This window comes from Sminthopsis crassicaudata, chromosome 5 (assembly GCF_048593235.1).
Source record: "Sminthopsis crassicaudata isolate SCR6 chromosome 5, ASM4859323v1, whole genome shotgun sequence".
Taxonomy (NCBI): domain Eukaryota; kingdom Metazoa; phylum Chordata; class Mammalia; order Dasyuromorphia; family Dasyuridae; genus Sminthopsis; species Sminthopsis crassicaudata.
The window spans coordinates 302,096,155-302,115,055 of record NC_133621.1 but is presented as its reverse complement, the minus strand read 5'-3'; the positions used below and the strand labels follow the sequence as shown (position 1 = coordinate 302,115,055).

Genomic DNA, 18,901 nt, shown 5'->3' with positions numbered 1-18,901 from the left:
GAGTTATCTCAGAGAGAATCTAAGTTCCTTGAGGGCTGGGCTGTTTTCCCTTTTGTCTTTGTATGTTAGGTGCCTAGCACAGTGCCACTCTAATTCTGTGCTGACTTACTGATCTCTGTGGCTGCATTTTCCAAGGAATCTTGTATGATCTTAACACACATACAAGTATTTGCTTTTGGTTTTTTTTTTTTTTTTTTTTTGAAGGCAGTCTTCACTACGTCTATGGAATCTTTTTTTTTTTTTTTTTTGTAATCAATAAGCAGTGAACATAATGGGGCCTTGTACTCTCACACCCTTCTGGCATTGCTACTGGAAAACCTGCCTGTCCCCTTTATAGTTTCACCCAGGCCATCCTTGATTTGCATGGAGAATGTCCTCATAAAAATTTTATAAGGACAAGAAAGTAGCCATGTGGCAGGGTAATGGCTGATGTTCTCTCAGTCATGTTTCAGTGAATATTATTAGCATTCATGGGCAGTAAGATGGCGTGGATAGAGCAGGGGCTGGGAGATAGGAAGGTCTGAGTTTAAAACCAGCCCCAGAGGCTTATTAGTTGTGTGATCCTGGGCAATCACTTAATCCTGTTTGCCTCAGTTTTCTCATCTGTAAAATGAGCTGGAGAAGGAAATGGCCAACCCTTCCAGTGTCTGTGCCAAGAAAATCTCAAATGGGGCCATGAAGAATTGAGTCTCTCTGAAATTGAGTCTCATGAAGAGTCAGGAGACTGAGCAACAATAGCATTGGGTTTTTCCCCTCAGCCTCCCTGAAATAGGTGGTAACCATTTCAATGCCTTTATCTCCTCTCCAGAATTCCTCAGCATGGGAAGGGAAGTCCAGAAGCAGGATGGGGTGCACCAGAGGTATTTAAGCAGAGTGGAAGACTGATGGCTTGCCAGAGAGATTGCACCAGATGACTCCCAGGTCTCTTCTGATGCAGTGATTCCGAGATCTGCTCCAGCATCTCTGGGGGAGTGGTTTCTAATTCAGAAGTTGTTTTCCCTGGGAAGTGATTATCAGAGAAACCTTTCCAGTGCCTAGCATCCTTCACAGCCAGAAGCAGTCCTCTAATGATTAACCTTCTCCAGTTAGGCAGGCCGAAGACACTGTTTCTTCGGTCCTTCAGCCGGTGGACATGTGACATAAGAGCTTAGCAGGGTCAGCTAAGGTCCTCTTAAGGAGCCTTCCCTGTCCCTTTTGGGACCCTGGGCCTTCCTGGGGTCTCAAACACAAGCAGAGGTTGCTGGGAAAGTCTCCAATTGCTGCGTCCCTAGGCAACAGCTCCCCCCAGGGCACTGCCAAGGAGGCTGACCTCAGCCTGGAAGAAAGCCAGAGTTATAGGTTCACTTTAGTGCAGTGGTGGCCTGCCAGGCTGCTCCAAGGGACTGTGCATCAGGCTTGCAGGGACTCCTGGTCCCCCCCCCCACACACAAGATCTCTCTCCAGCCCATGTTCCAAAGGAGCTTTCATCTCTTTCTTTAGCTTCAACAACATCCCTTAGTCCTTTCCCTTTCTGGGAAGGTCAGTGGGTGAGCCTAGGTGGACAGCAATTAAACTGGTGAAGGAACCTGCTTGACAACATAAAACTGGTCACAGCCTGCTCAGAGCCATGGATAGGGACAGGCTGCTTCTGCTTGGCTGGGTGCCACATGTCCCTAGGCAGGGTGAGGAACAGGGGGCGGTCTCTCCATGGTTATGGCCGACTCTAGGACATCCTCACACAGGAAATTCAAAGCATGAGCCGGGCCCTTCCAGACCTACCAGATGACCCCAGAAACACGGGCTCTCTCTTCCTGGTGCCCCCACCCAGACTGGATCTTCTCTGAAAGTTTCTTTGCTCAGCATTTCCAGCCTCCTGGAGAGTCATTGCCTTCCTCCGTGCAATAGTAGATGTGGGAAAACAACCAGGTCTCCCTCTCAGGCATTATGAGGCAATCTCCAAGGGTTCTCTAGTCCAGTTCCCAGTTTCCAAATGAAGAACCTGGGAGCTAAAAAGTAACTCCTGAGGTCACACGGGCAGCGGTGCAGCCGGGCTCTCCTCCCCTCAGTGTCCCATTACTGGTTTCTGCCAGTGGGATGGGCACTGGGCAGTGTGAAAAGAGCTCAGTATCAGGCAGGAGCCTCCCTCCCTCTCCTTGCAGGGCTAGTTCAGGGGTATACGACCGAGCATCCCTAGCTTCCCACTCACTTGGACACCTCCCACAAGTAGCCGTCAGAGGCTACCCGCACACCCTAGCTTCTTCAGAACAGCCGGGGAGATGGAGAATGAATGGAGAGATAGCAGCCCCACCCAATGCGCTCAGTGACAGGTGATGGCCTGGGATGGAGCCAACATGAGCTGACCCAGCCTGGAAAACTGACCCAGGTGAGTGATTACTGAAGGGTCCCCCTGGCAGGGACAGTGAGCCAAAGGAGCGGAGACATCAGGCCCCTCAAGTCAGCAGAGTCGTTGGAGCCCAGATGACAATGGCACTGTGTCTAGACTGGCTACCCTCTGCTCTGGGCAGACCACACCTGGGCAGACCACACAGTCGTTCTGGGCCAGGGACAGCTTGGAGCACACCCAAAGGAGCATGGCCAGATGGTGGAGGAAGAGAGGATGGCTGGAAGCCTGGGAAGCTTGCTGCCAGTCAGAAATGCACAATAAAAGCGGGTCTGAGGGCAGGAGACACCAGAGGGTCTCAGGCCCCACAGTTCCTCAGTGTTGCCCGAGTCCCATAAGATGGTCCTGAGGGCATGAGGTCCCCATCAGGAATTAAACAGGTATTATTAGAGGATTTCTCTAACCCCAAGTCATATGGAAGCTCGGGCAGAGAACTCCTTAGAAGACAGAAGCTGGATCAGAGCCAGACTAAAGGCCTCTGGGCTCTACATAGCTGGTGGGCCATTCTGTGTTCCAAGAGAATTTGGCCAGTGAAAGCTAACTCTAATTTCTCCTTCTGGAGAGAAAGCAGCTTGGTCTGATGACCGAGTGTGAGAAAGTCCTGGCTTTCTCACAGAAAGGGCCTAAATTTCACTCCTCTTATGAGGGAGATAAAGTTATATCTCACCTGGGGTATAACTTACCCAGATTGTACAGAACCCCCCTCCAGATGAAGCCCAGAAACTGGAATCAGAGCAGGGATTGACAAGAGACCCCAAAAATCAACAACCAGAATCTCCCAGCCCGTGGGAAGTGGTGCGGTTTCCCAGTCGGGGAGCACCTAAGTTTAAAGAACTGGAGATGCCCACCTGAGAGGAAAACCGGGGCTGGGAAGAGATAGAGCTGCTGCCTTCAGGTGCCTCAGGACGCTCCCAGGTATCAGAGGCATGTGGGACGTGTCTTATATAGCTTCAGAAGGCAGAATTGGGGTCAGTGGAAGTTACATGGAGGTACATTTCAGAGAAAAATCAAGAATGGTCAACCTAGCACCGACCAATCCCAGCTTCCTTGAAAGAGATAAGCTTCTATGCCCAAAATACTGTGCACACCTTTGGTCCAGCAGTGCCATGACTGGGCCTGGTATCCCAAGGAAATCATAAAAGAGGGAAAAGGGCCCATCTGTGCAAAAACGTTTGTAACGGCCCTTTTTGTGGTGGCAAGGAGCTGGAAACTGAGTGGATGCCCATCAGTTGGAGACTGGCTGAATGAGTGATGGTATCTGAATGCTATAGGACATTACTGTTCTAATCAAAGTCTGATTTCAGAAAAGCCTAGAAAGCCTTACGTGAACTGAAGCTGAGTGAAGCGAGCAGAACCAGGAGAACATTGTACACAAGATTGTGTGATGACCAACTATGATAGAACTAGTTCTCAGGAATTCAGTAATCTTAAGGCAATTCCAATAAACTTGGATGAAAAATGGAGACTAGATCGAAATATACTATTTTCACCTTTTCTTTTTTCCCTTTCTTATGGTTTTTCCCTTTTGTTCCGAATTTTCTTTTCCAACATGCCTCATATAGAAATATATTTAAAATGAATGCCCTTAGCTTTGCCTCTGCCTTGGTCCAGTTCTTCCTCCTGGGCCTCCTTGGTCCAAGAGCACAGCATAGACCAATCCCCAGTTGTTTTCTTTAACTTACTGGGCAGAGACACAAAGTATCCTGCCGCTTTCCTTCTGGCTCACAGGATTTATTTCAGGTGCTTCATGGTGCTCTGTGTAGACCCACGGGACAGATTCTGGCCCTCAGGGAGCTTGCATTCTGCTGTGGGGAACATGGGCCAGAACAACCAGACACAAGATAACATAAGGAGGAGGAAGTCCTCATGTTATCAGAAGGTGCCGAGCCATCATAGTGTCTACGAGGCTGAGAAGTGGGGACACGTCCTAGGCCGCTTTGTACCGAGGAGAGGGATCAGGATGGCCCCATCTCGGGGCAACAGTTGGTTCATCAGTCTGGCTGGAACATACAGGAAGGGCAGTAATAAGGAGGAGGCTACAGCAACTTGTGGGTTTTTATTTTAAGCCATGATGAAATAGGTAGCACTTGATCTTGGAGGCAATAGGGAGCCATTTTTGGAAGAATTTTGTGCAGGGCAAAGATATCATTAGACGTAGCGTTAGCAGGATTATTTTGACCTCTATGCAGAAGACAGAGTGGATAAAAGAGAAGCTGGAATCAAGGGGAGAGTTTCAGTAGACTGTTAAGTTCCACGAGGGCAAGAATTATTTCTCATCTCCAGTAACTAACACAAATGCCTTGAACACAGCAGTGCTTAATAAGTGTCTATGGGAGTAGAAACCAATCACATCATTCAGACGGAAGGCTCTCCAAATGGCTGCCCCTTTTATTTTTCTGAGCGGGGGATCTGGCTCTGAGATGGGAGAGCAAAAGGAGAAGGGGACAAGCAAGAGAAAACCCATCAGAACAAAGGTTCTTCGAGCCAAAGGCCTCAAGGTCAGGGATGCCAGAGAAAGATGGGACAGGAAGAGTTTCCTAGCAGGACCAGCCCCAGAAGCAATGAGCTGGGGGAGACCAGCTCAGATGGTAGAGTAGTGGGAAGATGTTCAGTGCACCTCTCTCCCACAATTCCTCCACAAAAATCTCGAAAAAGCTCCAGCCTAAGTTGGTGGGAAAATCCAAGAAAAAATCCCACTCTGAGTTATTTTCCTGCCCAGGTAAGCACAGAGAGGTCAATGGACACGGTGGAGTCAAACCAGAGTGGGCATACAGAGCCTTCCAGCTCAGGTACCAAAGAGAGGCTTTCCCATGGCTATAATCAGGGCGAGAAGAGGCCCTGGGCTGTGGGCAAGAAGCAGAATAGAGCATCAAATAGAAGCTGTCATTCACCACTCAATTCTGGGTCACAGATCCAGAGTAGCCGGAGGAAGAAATGTATACGAGATGGAGATGTGTCAACTGGGAAGAAGAGTAGGGTAGTCCAGGACAAGGAGCCCTCAATGGCCCTGAACTACAAGCTCAAAAGCAAGCATCAGCTGCGTGATTCTGACTGGAGGAGCTGAACCGAGTGGATTTCAGCTCCCAGCTCAATTTGCAGCAGGAAGCCCAGACCAAAGGAGAGCCTGTAGTCCTGTTGCTCTGAACCTGCAGGGCTTTCCATCTGGCAAACAGTCTCCTGGAGCTTCGACCAGGTCAAGCCCCAAGTTGTGTTGCTCAGACACAAACCCACATCGGGAACTTAGACTAGGATGGACGGTGGTACTCAGATTTCTCCCTGGATCAAACTGCTCTGGATGCAGTGAACGCTTGAGTTGTCCTTGAGGTCCTGGCATCCAGAGCTGCAGAGAAGACAACTGGAATAGGGTCTAAGAAAAGGCCATCAGGTTTACTTGTTGAGGTCATTGGTAACCTAGGAGACAGGTAATTTTAGTCTAATTGCATGGTCAGAAGCCGGATTACAAGGATTTGAGATGTGAGTAGGAGGTGAGGACATGAAAGAAATAAGTATGGATGACTTTTCCTAGGAGTTTGCTATAAAAGAGGCATAAAATGATAGCTTGTGGCATGGGGATGGCAGGGCCAAGTAAAATTTTTAAGGATAGAGGAGACCTGGCTCTGTTTTTAGAAGAGAAAGAGCCAATAGATAGGAAAAAAATTGACAGAGACAGAGAGACAGAGGGAGAAAGAGAAAGCGAGAGAGAGAGACAGAGAGAGACAGAGATAGAGAGAGACAGAGACAGAGACAGAGAGACACAAAGAGGAGAGAAAGACAGACAGAGAGAAAGGATTTATGGGAAAAGGGGCAAGTTCCTGGAGAAGACAGGAAGATATAGAATCAAGGGCAAAGTAGAGGGGATGGTCTTGGAAAGGAGAAGGATCACTGCTTTTAAGCCTGGAGTAAAGAAGAGAATAGAGAGTAAAGAGGGGTTTTGAGGTGTGGAAGAGGAGAGGAGCCTATAATAGCCTCTATTTTCACAATTGGGGGTACTACTAACCACTAGCCTGCTGCTGTTTTATTAGCAGGATCAGGAACAAGGCTATCCCGCCCTCCTCCTGGCAGTATCCCTGCTGAGTACTAGTGCTAGAGAAGTAGCATGGCCTTTACAGTTCTCAGTTTATCCAAGTCCTCACCTCCCTGGATGACTGTTCTACCCTGTCTATCTGAGAGGCAAGGGGAGATGTAGCGGACTCGATCAGATAAAAGGTTTTGAACTTCAGTTGTGGAGAGTAAGGCAAGACTCCTGTTGATATTTGATAAAATGAGGTCAGATAACAGCTCTGTTAGACTAAGATTTCTATTAGTAGTTAATTGGGGAGCTTCCTCCAGTTTAGAAATACACGAGTAGAACTGGAAGATGGTGGGGAGAACCCAAGCTCGGGGTCTGGCAAAGGATGAGAGACATGTGACAGGAGCAAGGGATTCAAGGGTAGAGGAGGGTTAATGGTCCCAATAATCATGGAGAGAGTCCTGGAAGCTCAAAGTCCTGGAAGCTCAAAGTCCTGGAAGCTCAAAGTCTGGATGTGGAAGTTTGGTGATTTTGAGTGAATGAAAGAATTAAAAAATGCCACAGAGAACTAAGGTACTACTGCTTTTTTCACATGGTTCAGTGAGACAGAGCCTCTGGGGAAGCCTAGAACCAGTAGGTTCTAGAGGAAGTTTCCAAATCCAGCTGTCCCGGTTAGAGCTCCACCCTCCTGGATGCCTGGGGCACTGTTTTCTCAGCACTGTGACCCAGTGAGAGTAATCTTCACTCCCCAAACACCTCTACAGCCAAGCTGAGATAATAACAACTCTCAGTGTCCTACCTCTGCCCTGGGAAGGGAGTGTGTGGCTGGGATGGGAACCCAGGTGAAGGGGCTCCAAAAGGGAACAAGGCCCAGGGGACAGACTTTGTCTAATTCAGACAATGAATGGTTCTCACTCTAATCACCTCCCCAAAGACCAGGTTCTTTTTGAGATTTCCCCCAAGAGGGCTAGTGCATGATGATGTCATTGGTGACAATAATCACCTGTGTTTCCAAGGGACATTTCTTACACAACTGTGTAAGAGGGCAGAGGATGTCAGGATTATCCCCCACACTTTACGACATAAACCACTACAGTATCTTTGCCAAGGACAGATCAGTAGAGTCACGAGGACTCGGACATGACTTAAAAACGACTAAAGGACGACAACAAGGAGAAAACACAGGCTCCGGGAGGCTCCCAGTCTGGCCCAGAGTCATTGGCCACACCAGAGTCCCAGAGTTTAGACAAGAAGCCAGTTGGCAGGATGCCAGTTAAGTGCTCTTTCCACATTTCCCCAAAGTCCCTGATGCCAGAGACAGAGTAGTCTTTTCTTCACAGGCAGGGCCTGGAAGAGACAAAGATTCTGAGCCTAAAATTTTAAATACAAACCAAAAAAGCAGCAGCCAGGGGAGTTTCCTGGAAGGAATGAAACCTGAATGATGACCATGGCCCAGGAAAGAGGGGCTGAGCAGGCTGGTAAGGTGGGCACACACTGGCAGGCCGCGGCGAGTTTCAGGATTACAACCCCCTGTGACTACCTGCTCCCACCCCTAAGCAGAACTGTGGCCCTCTGGCCGCTGCTTGGAGGAGCCCCCACTACCGTGGGATAGCTCTCACTGTAAGGAAGTTTTTCCTGACTTCCAGCCCAAATCTGCCTCTTTCCCATGTTGTCTCTGCTCCTCCTTCTGGCCTCTGAGGCCCAACAGAACAGGGCTAATGCCCCTTCCACGTGGCGGTGCTTCAACACTCAAAGATCCTTCTGGTGCCCACGATGAGCATTCTCTGGCATGCGGACAGGAAGATCACCCTGTCTGAGCAGGAAGTCAAAGAGCCGCAGAGACACGTGGGGGGAGCAAAAAGAGGAAGTGTTTGGTGCTTCCCAGGAGCTTGGGGGTTTCTCAGAAGAAGGAGTTCACCAAGTCCCACCTGAGAACACTCCTGCTTTCACAGCACATGCCTTCCCCAGAGACTTACTTCTAAGCACCAAAGCTGAGTCACCGGCTCATTGGCAAGGCCTCCCCAAGTTGCCACAAAACCTAATAGTCTTCTCTGGCCCTCTCCCTAACATGGGGCATCCACTGTCACTTCCCACTCCGATCTCCTCCTTCCCCACTCAGGGCCCTGCCTCCCTTTTCTCCAGCTTGTCCCACAGCCCTCCGGGGCTGGCCTGGCCCAGAACAGGAGCTCCTTCTAGCTGCTCCCTCGGGCCCTTCCAAGATGGCCACAATGTCTTTCTCACAGGGAAGTCTTGACACAAACTACTACAGTATCTTTGCCTTGTCTAGTCAGACCCTCAGTGACTCTCACAAGGGCCAAATCCTTTGGTCCAGCCCCCAGGGCTCTCGGCAATGTGGGCCCAGCCCCGGCCCCTCTGATCGCCTCCTGGGCTCCTGCCCAAGAGGTGGTCTGGGAGTCAAAGTCTGCCTGTCCCCCACAGCAGGAAGGTGCTCCCCTGCTTGTCGCTCCTGAAGCTCCTTCTCCTGTGGCCCTCCCAGCAGTGGGGAGCCTCCCTGTGAGTTAACCACAGGCAGCCCTTTATTCTCCCTCTGTACTATGGGTCCCAGAGAGGGCCTCGGTCCTTTGCCAACAGGCGGTCCCTAATAAGTATTTGCTGAATTAATTGTGAAAGGAAGCTTCCTGGGGACAGAAGGCTGCAGGTCTCCCTCCACCCTGGGGGTGCTCCTCACTACTCCCTGCTCATGATAATGTCCATGGCTTAGCTAGATCTAAAGCTGCAGACCAGAGGTGGGGAATGTCTGCCGGCCTGAGCCATCATTTCTTAAGGCAACCACGGGCAATGATGGGCTGAGAGCTGGGTACAACGACCTCCTCCTGCCTGAGTTTTGTATGGCCTGCAGATGATGTTATAAAAGATCCAAATGGCCCCTGGCAGAGAAAAGGTTCCCCAGCCCTGCTCTAAACCTTGCCAGGGAGCTCAGTTTACTCATCGGTAAAACAAAAGGTTGCTCTAGACCCTTCTAGTCCTTGGAATCAAGCGTGGGCAGTAATCTGGGCCCACAAGAGTGGGGGGAAAGGATGGACTTGGAGTGAGCGTCACCTAAGGCCTCCTTGGCAGTGGGCAGGAGCGAGCAGCCTCGGATCCCTCTGGAACCTGGCACTTACCTGCACCAGAAGGTTCTGAAGGCTGATCACAAGAGACAGGACCTGGTGAAGGGACAGTGGGGAGAGGGCAGAATCCTCCGGAGAGAGTGGCCGTCCTGAGTCTGGGCTGACCAGGGTCACCAGGGCTGAGGAGAAATTCTGTTCCAGGGCCGTCCGCAGGAACCTAAGGATGCTGACTGCACAGAGAACACCTTCCTCTAGCTTCAGTCCCCCAAGATGCAGCCCCCCTTCAGCCCACACCCTCCCCGGCAGCTGGCACCGGAATGCTCGGGACAGAAGGCTTCCCCTTAGATCCCCCTCCCACCACGCACCTGAGAACAAGGCGGCTTTCTTCTTCCCAAAAGTGAGGCTATGCAGGACTTTATTCAGTTCTACTGTGAGCTTCTGGTGGACCTGTCCAGAGTGGAGAGAATGACCCAGACATGAAGAACAAGGGCAGGGCTCCCTGGGGGGAGCTGTCCAGGGAGAAAGCTCCTTGTCCTTAAGGAGCTTACTATCACATGGGGGAGGGAGAAGTGGGACACGACACCTCCCCAAGTAAAGAGGACATAGGGTAGGTAGGTGGGAGGCGGGGGGAGGGAGGAAAGTCAAAGTGAGTATCAAGGAATCCCAGAGGAAGGGGAGAGAAAAACCCCTTTTCCTCCTTTCCCTTCTGCCTCCATTGACAAGAGAATCTGGAAATTAGCCAAGAGTCTCCAGAAAGCCTTCTTCCCTCTCTGGGTGCCATGTTAACTCATCTTGTATTCCTCCCCTTTAGCCCCTCCAAAATGGCCCATCCTCCAGGCCCCGGCTGCTTTCCCAAGTTCCTCCAAGGCCTGCTCCCTCTCTCCTCAGGGCCCAGCCTAATTTGCATATCCACCTTGTTTCCCCACCTAGGCTTCCAAGGACACAGCCAGACAGGTACCTCTCCCCCCTCCCCCCCAGCATCTAGGAACACTGATCACCATGTCACAGAGGAGACAGCACCGGATTTGGGATCACCAAGACCCAAGTCCAGAGCCTCCCTCTGATACTTGTGAGGGAGGAAGCTCAGAGCTGCCAGGACGAATTCTGGATTTGGAGACCAAAGAGATGGGTTCAAGTCCTGCCTGGTCCCTAGAAAGTGCTTAATGTTTATTGACTCGCTTTCTATAACAGCACAGTAGACTCCGCATCCCTGTGCCAAAGGAACCTTGCTGGTTATCCCAGAGGTCCAAGCCTACTGTACTGAATTCAACAGCAGAGAAAGAGATACATATGTATCCCCCATAATGCCCACCGGAGACTAGCCATCTGTCTGTCTGTACAGGGAGGGAAGGAGGGAGGGAGGGAGAGAGAGAGAGGGAGGGAGAGAGAAAGAAAGAAAGAGGAGAGAAAGAGAGAGAGAAGGAGAAGAGACAGAGAAAGGAAAGAGAGAGAGAGACAGAGGCAAAGAAAGAAAGAGAAACAGAGAGAAAAAGAAAGAAAAAGTAAATGAGCAAGAGCAAGACAGAGAGAGAAAGAAAGGAGTATCTAGTCTTTGGCAGGCACTGTGGGGCATCCTAGTGGGTGCCTGCCCATAGGAAACAATCCTACCTGGTGCTGCTCAGCAGCTCCAAGACCTTTTGTTTATGTGGGTTTTATGACTGATATTTACTGTATTAAAAATAAAAACTTATACACTTTAAAATGTGCATTATTTATTTTAAAATGAGAATAAATCCTTTATGTGGATTATATTATATTAATTATATATTGTAATAAATTTATATATATATATATTCCACACCCTCCCCCCCCGAAAGGCTGGGGTTAAGTGACTTGCCCAGGGTCACACAGCCAGGAAGTGTTAAATGTCTGAGACCACATTTGAACTCGGGTCCCCCTGAATTCAAGGCTGGTGCTCTATCCACTGTGCCACCTAGCTGCCCCCAATAAATTATATTTATTATAAAAAAAACTATATTTTCCAGAACAAGCAAATTTCAACGAGAAGAGCCACATTATTTTACTGATTTTTGCCAGTCTCTCTAACTCCGCAGGATTCTCTAGCCTACTAGAAGCCCGCAGGATTCTCTGTCTCTGCGTTCCAGCTCAAGGAAAGCCAAGGCCAACCCAGGTACCCACTACCCACATGCGCTCCCTGGGCCTTAGCTGTCTCCTCTGAGAAATGAGGGGCTAAACTCCAGGCCTTCTGAGGCCCGCTGCAGCTCTAAAGCTGGCATTCTGTCACCCTAGACAATCCTCAGCTGGCCTTCTAGCTTCTAGTCCCATAGGTAAAAATCTGGGGGTCAGGGTGGGAGATGAGGTAAGAGACTCACCTCCAACCCTCCAAGGTGCTGCTGAGCAGAGAGAGAGGCCGTGAGCAGCCAGCCTGAGCAGAGGAGGGCCGTCTCCTTCGTGGAGAGGCCCGGGAGCACAGAGCCAGGGGCTGGCTCCTTCCAGGTGAGCCCCAGAGTCTTCTGCAGCAGCGTGAGGAGAGGGGTGCTGGAGAGAATCACAGCCACCGCTGCAGGGGGAGAAGGTGGGCACAGCACATTCACAAGAGAGCAGGGCCACAACTGCCAGCCACCAGATGCCAGGGAAAGCAGTCAGGACGAGAGAAGAAGCTGGCAGCATGAACTCCCAGTAGGCAATCAGCCCATTTTCAAAGGCCGACTCTGGGCCCCCGCTGGCAAGCATCTGGAGCCCAGTGCCTCTTTCCCCTGGGTCTCCGTCCCCTGTGTAGCCCGCACTTCTCACGCTCCCACCTCACGTGCCTTAATGTTTCAGAAGGCCCCGCCAGACTGGCCCAGGTGGGCCCCGTTTCAGGCAGGCCTCCCCCCAGGGCTGTTCTCTTCTGCCACCCCTCCCCCTAGGCCAGCCCACCCCGCATCCCTGTACCTCGTTTCCGGCTGCTCGGGGTGGTTTGGTGGAGATTCCAGTACAGGAAGTTGAAGGCAGGCTGCAGTATCTCCACGCTGTCCAGGCTGCACCTCCCACACAGGTTACTCACTGCAAAACAGAGGGATCTCGTACAACAGCCCGCAGGGCTCCCCACACGCACTGCCAGCCCCCCCGGGGTGAAGGTGAGACTCAGGCCTGTCCTGGCTGTCTCCTAGACAGCCTGAATCACCCCAAAGGCCTATGAGCAGTAGTCCAGAGAGGGCCGATGTGGGAGAACACGGGAAAGGGTGTCCTGATGGGAGACTCGCAGGGGAAAGCGCCTGATCCAGCAAAAGCAGTGACGGCCTTCCTCCCTGGTCCCAGGGCTGAGCATCCCTGCAGGAAGCAGGCCTAAAGACGGCCATTGGGACAGAGGGAGGATTCTGTCCTAGGAAATGGGGGGAGAAGGGTCTGAATAGGTCAGGAGCTGGGGGTGGAAGGGGGCAGAGAACAGGCAGGAGCCTCTCAGGAATCACTTAAAAGGCCAGGGAGGCTCCTGGGGGCCCATGTGGCAGCTGCCAGACCATGGAGCCCCATCAAAGCTGGCCAGCTGCATAGCTTCTTAATGTGGGGTCCATGGACTTGTATTTCAATATTTCAAAAGCTCCATTTTATTAAGTTTCCTTTATAATCTGACGTATTTTACTTTATGCATTTAAAAACCTTATTCTGAGAAATCCATGGGGTTCATCCCTTAACAGACAGGAGTAAGGGCCCTATTAGAGTTTAGGCAGAACTCCAAGGGGTCCCCAAGAAGTCTCAGCTCCTCCAGAGGCTCTGGGCTCCCCACTCCCCCAAGGGGCCACGCACCCTGGTGAAGCAGCTTCAGGTCTGTGCTGTCCAGTTCCTTCTGGGCCTCATTCTTCGGCTGCACCAGGAAAAGCAGGCTGAGCAAGAGGGGCAGGTTACTGCTGGCTGCAGACCGGGAGAGAGAACAAGGGTGAAGGCAGAGGCCCTAGGCCGGGCAGCGGCTTCCAAGGGCACCCGGCTTCCACTCCTGGAGGGGAAACACGAGGCTCTGCCCCGATCGGCCACCCCAGGACTGTTCCCATCTTGTTCCCAGCTCACTGAAACAAGACTTCCCTCCTGGTTTATCCCCTTCCTTAAACGAGAGTCCAGCTCTTGGGGTCCCTCATCCCACTCCCACCCAGCCATTCCCACCCCTTCCCAATAGGGCAACAGACTTTATTCCCTGACAGGAAGCAACTGTCTTATTTTAGAGCCAAGACAGAATTGCCTGGAGACAAACTTTTTTTTTTAATTCCGGAATTTCCAGCTGCTCCCCATCACAAACTCCCACCCCCTGGACTAAGGGAGCCCGAAGAAGCTTCTTTACCACCGTCCTTGGAGACCATTCTCTACTCTCTGCTTCTGGGGTTGGAAACCCGAGGCCTCCCACCCCCTTCTCTCTATTTTCCCCACAGTTCTTTTTTTCTCCCAGCTGGGGGTTCAGATCACCGCCACGCAGAAAGAAAAGACTATACACACACCAACACACATAGGCACAACTCACTGGAAATAAATAAACAAAGTGGAACCAGAAAAACGTTCCCAAGGGTATTGGGGGCCAAGAGATGGAGTCCGTCCTGGCATGGATTTCACATTGAAGTGACCTTGCCAATGGAGAGATTCTCTGCCCTATAACTGAGCCTGTGGAGGCCTGAAGCCTTAACCCTGACTATCCATGGAGCCTCAGCTTCCTCATCTGTAAAATGGGTTTAATATTAGAATCCTAGGTTCAAACAGCTAAGACTGAAAGGAACCTGAGAGGCCTTCGAGTCTAACCTTTCTTCAAGTGGGCAATGTTCGCTGTGGAGCACTGCCAGCCTGGGACTCACATGCACCGACCTACCACTCACACAAAACAAAATCCAGAATTTGGAACAAAGGATTGAAATAAAAGTCAGGCTGGGTGGGGGTTGGGGGTGCTTCTAGCTTTCCTTCAGAGACCAAAAGGACCTGAAGGCAAGCGGAGCTGTGATGTCTCAGCCTCAGACAATCCTTTGTGTTGTGCTGAGAGGCCCAAAAAACTTTTCTGAGGGCTAGGGATAAGAGGCAGAGGGAGCAAAGGACTTTCCAACCTTAAGTCAGACAGAGGCAAGAGTAGAGATAAAGCTCCTGGTGAGGGGGAGGAGACAGATTAATTACCTACATACCCGGCTAGGATGAGCTCACTTCCTGCAGAACAGGGCTGTCCTCAAGGAGCAGAAAGTCCCACTTTCCAGCTCCAGGATCCTTCTGGGTGTGTCTGAGTGTGAGTGAGTGTATGAAGGAGCTGCCTCTCCCCAGAAACAGCTGAAGCTGGAACCTCTGAGTTCTAAGAGAGGAAAGCCCACGCCTTCTAGGGAAAGATGTGGCCCCTCTGCAGAGGCAGAGAGCAAGGCTATACCATGTGTCTAGCAGCTCCAGGCCCCAGAGCGATCAGGAAAGACCATCAAGTAGTACCGGGGACAGAGAGTGCTCCTGGCAGGATCAGTCTGGGAGTAGCCCAGCACCGACAGAGCACACACTGTTCCCGCGTACATTCATCCTGGCTGTCTGCGGGTGCTCCTCCACAAATAACCTCTGGCCACAGTCACTCTTTCCACTGATGGCGTGTGCATTTATGGAAAAGCGAGTGTGGAAAAGGTTTATGGGAGAAGACTTTTTTTGCTACTTTTCTTAATGTATTATTTCATAAAATGTCTTTGTTTTGAACTGATGGTGTTCTCTGGCTGATTTGTCAAAGTGAGTCTCCCAGTGGGGGCTCACCACTTATGGTTTTCAGTGAATATAGACCCAAAGGGTGCCTTGTGTCCGACATAGACTATCTAGGGGGACTCGTGTGAAAGTTAGGAAGTATCTCAGAGGCCACACTCAAAACTGAAGGAGAGGGTGGAGAAGCAGCCCAGGCGAGAGCTCCCGCCTCTTCCAGACATCTTCCCATAGACCCACTGGCTTTGGCACCAGTAGAAAGTCACCTTGCAGGGGGGAAGTTCCGCTCTCCACCAGCAGCTGCTGCAGGATCTGTAGGAAATGTCCCCGGAGAAGGCTCCCCACCTGAATGTCTTCATTTTCCTCCAGGAAGGTTCTCAGGAGTTTTAGCACTTTTCGGGCTATGTCCATAGGACTGGTATAGATGAGGTCCTGAGGAGGAGGAGGAAAGAGCAAAGGAGCTCATGTGATTGAAGCAGGGAAAGGGTCAAGCATGGCTTTTAAAGTCAAAGAAGTCTTTTCAATTTCACTAGATTCATAGGACCAAGATGTAATCGAACTCCTCCTCGTTTTAAAATAAGGAAACTGAGGCCTGAGGTCACACAACCGCTAAGTCTTTGAGGCAGATTAGAACTGAGGTCTTTGGACTCTAGATACAGTGTCTTCTCTGTACCAAACTACTCTGTATAAGTGACGTCATTTTGCTTTATCTTTACCTTTACTTGACCTCATTACCTTTCAGGTAAATTGAGACTAAAAGAGGTCCTTCTCATGGAAATTTTTTTTTATGTGCTTTTAAATTAAAAAAAATATATATATGAGTAATATGCAAGTGTTTTGAGCTCTTTAGAAAAGAACAAATATTTTTGTTCTCGCAGCAGAAGATAAAACAGTGAAAGGGACCTTCATCCCTGTTTCACGGATGAGCAGACTAAGGCCCAGAGAACGCCACATGGTGTCTGAGGCCTGACATAAAAAATGGGGGTCAGCTGGAGATGCTAGGGGGCCTCCTAATTCTTCTCTTCTCACCTATTAAAATGTACACTCTCTGCAAGTAGGAAGCATTCTTTTGTTCGGTTCTTCTGCATTTAGCAGGTTTTCCCAGCAGGTACTTGATAAAGCAATGCTTGTTAACTGACTGATTGTCAAACCAGTTATGGCGATCCGCATAGGTAAAAATAAAATCAGAGAATGACCCCAAAAGGCTTGATAAAGACCCCAAAGTCCTGATCAAAAAATGGAAGATCCTGGGGCACAGGTGGCTTTTTCATCCCAGCTACCCATGGGAAGTAGCAGAGTCAGGAGAGAATGGTTTTGGTGTCTGAGAACAGGGTTCGGAGGCCTGGGACACTCTTCAAATGCCCTCCGGAGATAATCTCAGGACCTGAAGTCTAGGCCTGACTCCATACAGTCAGTGCTCTATAGGCAGGAGTTCTTAACTGTTTCTGTGTTACAGACCCTTTTTTGGAGCAATGTTTTCAAAGGCCTATAAGGAAATACGGAAAACTACAAAGGAAGTCAGTCATATCAAAATACAATTATCAAAATGTTTGAAAAAGCCCGGTTGAGGACCCCGGGTCCCTGCTCTAGGGAAAGGCAGTGAGGGGTTGCCGAAAAGGAAGGGGGTGATGCAGACAGCGGCAGAGGAGAAGGCGTGGGGCCCAGCTGTTTGCCAGAGGAGAAGAGATCCCACCTTCTCTTGTACCGGGGGCAGGGCCTTTCTCTGGCTTTCCCCACTGGCTTTCAGAAGCATAGCTGGTGGAAAAGACGGTTCCTTCTCCTTACACTCCAAAAGCTGCTTTATTTAATTACTCTGAGCACCAGCAGGATCAGAGACTCATTAACCTCTGCTCAAGCTCACATGGCCATCCACTGTGCCCTATGAGATAGATACACGGCGCTAATGAATCCCGGGTCACAGGATCAGTCTTCCCAGCAGCCAGTTTGCATCAGATTGAGAAAAATAGCCAGAGATAAAAGCTCCCAAACCCACAAGCCACAGTCACAAGGGAGACGGGGGAGATCGGCAGGCGTGATAAAAATCACTCACTGCAACTTGGGGGGAAACACAAGTGCCATCTGGAAGATAACGGAGGAGGGAAGGAGAGGAAATGTGGGAGGAAAAACAAGGAGGGAAGAGAGAGAGAGAGATGAAAGAGAAGGAAGATGGAGGAACCGAAGCCGGAGGAAGAGGAGAGGAAGTTATTATTAGCAAATAATCATCATCATGGAGGAGAGAGTTAGGGAGGGCAGGAAAAAGGAGAAGAGACACAGGAAGTGGAAGGGAAGGTCAAGCAAGAGCCATGCAGCCTGAGGCTGACCTTTGACTCCACAGAACTGCCCAGAGGATTTCCCACTGTGACCTCCTTCCAGGAAAGGAGCCGGGGGCTCCTGCACCCCTCAGTCCTCCTGAATCGCCTGCATTTATACAAGCCTGCCAGCCCAGTGCCAGTCAGACTTAGCAGGCCTGGGAAGGAACACTAAGGAGAAGTCATTGGGCTGGATCAGGAAAAGGAGAAGGAGTGGGATGGTTGCTCATATGCATGTAACAGCTCCCAGAGAAGACAGGCCTTCCCACTTTCTGTTCCCTCGGGCTTTTCTGTTAAGGAAACTGCTCTTTGGACTAGAAAGAAAAAATCCAAAATGGCGGACCTCAGGGCCAAAACTTAACAACTTATGGGGCTAGATAGTAAGTAATCTGAAAAAGATCTGGGGAGTTTAGTGGACTGTAAGCTCAATAGGAATTCACAACATGATATGGCAGCCAAAAGAGCTAATGTGGCCCTCAGGCAGCGTTAGGGGCAGAATGTCCAATATGGAAGGACGGGGTGGGAGGTACGCCTTTGTTCCTAGATGTTCAGGCAGGTAGTGCTCTCTGCTGGTGGAGGGGGTTTCTTTCCCCCAGAATTCCCTATATCAGGAAAGTTCTGGTTTTGTAAAAAAACCCGAAGCTAGGGGGCGCAGTGGATAGAGCACCAGCCCTGAAGTCAGGAGGAGGGGGGGGACCTGAGTTCAAATTTGGTCTCAGACACTTAACACTTCCTAGCTGTGTGACCCTGGGCAAGTCACTTAACCCCAGCCTCAGGGGGGAAAAAAAAAAAAAAAAAAAAAAAAAGCAGAATCCAATCCCAATAAATTTTGAATGGAAAACACCATCCAAATATATAGAGAGAATTATGGAGTTAAATGTAAATCAAACATGCTATCTTTATATTTTTTCCTTTTTCTTCTGTTCTTTTTTTTCTTTCATGGTTTCTCCCTTTTGTTCTGATTTTTCTCTCCTAACAATTCACAAAGAAATATGTTTTAAAATGAATGTACATGTACAATCAAAAAACATTTGTTTCTACATCTAACTGGGGAAAAATTAAAATATAATAATAAAAAAAGCAAAAGCCAAGCCGGAAGCACAGACAAGATGAGAGGCTCCCTGGGGATGCTGGGATGGAATAGTTCTGTGCCAAGAGACTAGGAGCAGACAGGGTGGTCACAAGGCTGGGGGACCGTTCAAAGGCAGAAGCAGGGAGGACAGAGGGGAAAGGAGGGATCTGAGGGATGCTTTGAAGTGAGTGCAGTGAAAATGAGGGCATGAGAAGCCAGATAAGTGGAAGGGTGTCCTGGCAAGGCTTCCGGAGGCCCTGACGATGGTCACCCCAAAGGGAGATTCACCATAGGCTTAGCTCTGCCCCCCACTCATCCCCCAACCCTGCAACCCCCTGACACTCACACTTACATACACACACATATATACATATTTTTTTTAAAAGAGCAATTTCTGCTTCTATCCCTCCCTACTCAAACAGCAGAATC

At 50.1% G+C, this 18,901-nt stretch overlaps 1 protein-coding gene across 2 annotated transcripts in view; it reads right to left on the bottom strand.

Moving 5' to 3' along the window:
• Window positions 1–18,901, bottom strand: part of MEI1 (meiotic double-stranded break formation protein 1) — a 60,456-nt gene that overhangs the window by 9,754 nt on the left and 31,801 nt on the right. The window contains exons 21-27 of one of the 2 annotated variants that reach the window (XM_074271836.1): window positions 15,358–15,523; window positions 13,208–13,312; window positions 12,356–12,466; window positions 11,794–11,981; window positions 9,826–9,907; window positions 9,515–9,690; window positions 5,669–5,791 (exon numbers count right to left, since the gene is read on the bottom strand). In XM_074271836.1, coding sequence (XP_074127937.1) covers window positions 5,768–5,791; window positions 9,515–9,690; window positions 9,826–9,907; window positions 11,794–11,981; window positions 12,356–12,466; window positions 13,208–13,312; window positions 15,358–15,523 — 852 coding nt within the window. In that variant the 3' untranslated portion in view covers window positions 5,669–5,767. Of the gene's footprint in view, window positions 1–5,668; window positions 5,792–9,514; window positions 9,691–9,825; window positions 9,908–11,793; window positions 11,982–12,355; window positions 12,467–13,207; window positions 13,313–15,357; window positions 15,524–18,901 lie in introns of those variants that run through there. The other variant, XM_074271835.1, reaches the window with a different exon arrangement.